Source organism: Pseudoliparis swirei, chromosome 23, assembly GCF_029220125.1.
Source record: "Pseudoliparis swirei isolate HS2019 ecotype Mariana Trench chromosome 23, NWPU_hadal_v1, whole genome shotgun sequence".
Taxonomy (NCBI): domain Eukaryota; kingdom Metazoa; phylum Chordata; class Actinopteri; order Perciformes; family Liparidae; genus Pseudoliparis; species Pseudoliparis swirei.
The window spans coordinates 4,792,400-4,795,686 of NC_079410.1; the positions used below are offsets into that span (position 1 = coordinate 4,792,400).

General features: G+C 49.4%; 1 protein-coding gene across 1 annotated transcript; it reads left to right on the plus strand.

The window, feature by feature from the left end:
* Nucleotides 1-1,135: 1,135 nt before the first annotated feature.
* Nucleotides 1,136-2,363, plus strand: LOC130189324 (uncharacterized). Its single transcript, XM_056408113.1, has 2 exons — nucleotides 1,136-1,637; nucleotides 1,716-2,363. The coding sequence occupies exons 1-2, from the start codon at nucleotides 1,396-1,398 to the stop codon at nucleotides 2,140-2,142; spliced, it is 669 nt and encodes a 222-aa protein (XP_056264088.1). The 5' UTR covers nucleotides 1,136-1,395; the 3' UTR covers nucleotides 2,143-2,363.
* Nucleotides 2,364-3,287: the final 924 nt, after the last annotated feature.

Sequence of the window (3,287 nt, forward strand, 5' to 3'; positions counted from 1 at the left end):
ATTGTATTTTTAAAAGTTATTAATGTAAAAATGACAGTATTGATTGTTTTTCATATTACGGTGTATTACCGTTATCAGTACAATGTTTCGTGCAATTAACAGTGACAAACTGTATCTTTTACAAATAATAAATGCAAACAATACAGGTCTGGCTGTTAAATTCCTAATACGTTATATTTCCATTTGCAGCACAAAAGTCCGTACATTTAACAGTAACAGAATGTATTTTTAAAGAGTAAGATATGCAAAAACTACGGTATTAATTGTTGTTCATATTACGGTATATTTCCGTGATCAGTACAATGTTTAGTGCAATTAAAAGTTATAAACTGTATTTTGTACAAACAATAAATGTGAAAATTACAAGGCTGGCTGTTACTTTCATAAAACGTTATAGCTCAGTTGTCAGCACAGTAGTCCATACATTTAACAGTGACAGATTGTATTTTTTAAAAGTTATTAATGTAAAAATTACGGTATTGATTATTGTTCATAATACGGTGTATTTCCGTTATCAGTACAATGTTTAGTACAATTAACGGTGACAAAATGTATTTTTTACAAGAAATACATGCATAAATTACTGTTTGGGCTGATATATACATATACGGTGTTGCAATGTGATAGAAACGGAATATAACCTATTTTGAATTAACGGTCTCTTACTGTTGTGATTTAACAGTTTTTCACTGTAAAATCTACGTTCTTTTTTTACAGTGTAGGATTACAACTTTAACACTTTGCTGCTCCAAAAAAACCTATTATATTATTTTATAATGAGCTTTAAAGTTACTTAATTTTGTGATTTTAAGGCTAAACTCATTTGTTTTGATGTAATCTCACGCCTGTAGCCTTGTTCAAGGGATCAACAACAGACGGGCGGCTCCTCATGATTAATATAATGATGACAGGAAAAACCTGCTGGAAGATGGACACGACTCTCCCTCTCCACATCTCGCTCCTCTTCTTTTGTCCTCCTTTTCTTGTTGTTTTCATATCAACAAACTTAAAAACACACTCTCACATGACTAAGCATTAATTGTTCCACCAGAACACGCACAGAGCACACACTCGCTCGTGTCATGATCTGGAGTTTGTGTTAGTTTTGTGTCTTGTTTGGAAGTCCTTGTGTGATTGTCTGCCCTGGCCCTGATTGTTTCCTTCTGTGATTGCTGGCCCCGCCCTCATTGTGTCCACCTGTGTCTCGTTCCCCGTTGTCCAATCCTCTCACCTTGCCTGTGTATGTAAACCCTGTTCGTCTCATTCCCAGTGTGGCTTCGTACTGTTTGGTCTGTGTGTTTTGTCGTCCTGTTCTGGTTTCTTGGAGTAAAGATTGTTTTTGTGCAATAATGTCGGCGTTTGGGTCCTCTCTCGTTGCGACAACCTGGACTGCGCATGACAGAACGAAGCCACCAAGAATGGACCCAGCCTTCAGTTTCCGCTGCACGGTTCCTGCCGGGCCAACTAAGTTTCAGGTACTTCTGGAGGAGATGTGGGAGTCCCTCCGGGCCCGTGGTCCTGTGCCGGCTCCAGTCCCCGATGTTCCATCACAGGCTCCAGACCCCGAGGTTCCAGTCCACGATGTTCCAGTCCCCGGTGTTCCGTCGCCGGTTCTGGTCTGGCCAGCCTTCCATGAGGTGCATCTCCACAACATGTGGGAGTCCCTCCGGGCCCTTGGCCCTGTGCCGGCTCCAGTCCCCGATGTTCCGTCACAGGCTCCAGACCCCGAGGTTCCAGTCCACGATGTTCCGGTTCCGTCACAGGCTCCGGACCCTGAGGTTCCAGTCCACGATGTTCTGGTTCCAGTCCACGGTGTTCCGGTTCCAGTCCCCGGAGTTCCGTCACCGGTTCCAGTCCACGATGTTCCGGTTCCGTCACAGGCTCCAGACCCTGAAGTTCCAGTCCCCGATGTTCCAGTTCCAGTCCCCGGTGTTCCGCCGCCGGCTCCAGTCCCTGGGTTTCCGTCACCGGTTCCAGTCCACGATGTTCCGGTTCCGTCACAGGCTCCAGACCCTGAGGTTCCAGTCCACGATGTTCCGGTTCCAGTCCCCGGTGTTCCGTCACCGGTTCCAGTCCACGATGTTCATGTTCCTGTCCCCGGTGTTCCGCCGCCGCCTCCAGCCCCCGATGTTCTGGTTCTAGTCCCCGGTGTTCCGTCGCCGGTTCCAGCCCCCGATGTTCCGTCACCGGCTCCTGTCCCCGATGTTCCAGTCCCCGGTGTTCCGCTGCTGGCTCCAGCCCCCGATGTTCCAGTCCCCGGTGTTCCGCCTCCGTTCCGCCCGGCCCTGGTTCTCCTCATCCCGCCTCCGTCCCGGTCAGTCACAGTTCCCCGTGTTCCGTCCCGTCCATCCCCGGTTCCCCGTGACCCGTCCAGCCCTGGTTCCCCATGTCTCGTCGCCTGGTCCTGGTCCCACAGAGCCCCCATCCCCAGACCCCGGTACCCCTGGGACTTCCTCTCCTGAGCCCGGTCCCCTAGCTCCCCGCTCTTGTCCTCCGGCCCGCCCTCCAGAGCGCGCCCCTCGGCCTGGTTATCGTCCTGCGGCCCGCCCCCCCGGACTGCTTCTGCAGCCTTGGACCCTCCTCCGGCTCCCCTCCACCCACCCTTGTGGAACGCTTGGCCGTCTGGAATTCGTCCCTTGAGGGGGGGGTACTGTCATGATCTGGAGTTTGTGTTAGTTTTGTGTCGCTTAAGTCTTGTGTCGTCTGTCTCCTGTGATTGTCTGCCCTGGCCCTGATTGTTTCCTTCTGTGATTGCTGGCCCCGCCCTCATTGTGTCCACCTGTGTCTCGTTCCCCGTTGTCCAATCCTCTCACCTTGCCTGTGTATGTAAACCCTGTTCGTCTCATTCCCAGTGTGGCTTCGTACTGTTTGGTCCGTGTGTTTTGTCGTCCTGTTCTGGTTTCTTGGAGTAAAGATTGTTTTTGTGCAATAATGTCGGCGTTTGGGTCCTCTCTCGTTGCGACAACCTGGACTGCGCATGACAGCTCGACCGCTATCTCTCTCTCTCGACTTAGTCACTGAACTACGGGTTTGAAGCCGCCATCTTGTTGTTTTGAGCGAAGAACAACCGAAAATATTACAACAAACTTTCATGAAATGAAAACACTAAACACCAGAGAGAATACAGCTATACAACCAGATGAGTCGCCCTCTGGTGGTCAGTAGAGAGAATGCAAGTCTAAGACGCTTCAACATTAACTTTTCAGATCTGGATGTTGCCGACAGTTTCACTGTCTGCAGTACACACACGCACACACACACACTGCAGGAATGCAGGAATGCGACCG

Coding starts and splice junctions, on each gene's coding strand:
- LOC130189324 (XM_056408113.1), top strand. CDS start 1,396: ATGACAGAACGAAGCCACCAAGAATGGACCCAGCCTTCAGTTTCCGCT. Junction 1,638..1,715: donor TCTGGCCAGCCTTCCATGAG/GTGCATCTCCAC, acceptor GTTCCGTCACAG/GCTCCAGACCCCGAGGTTCC.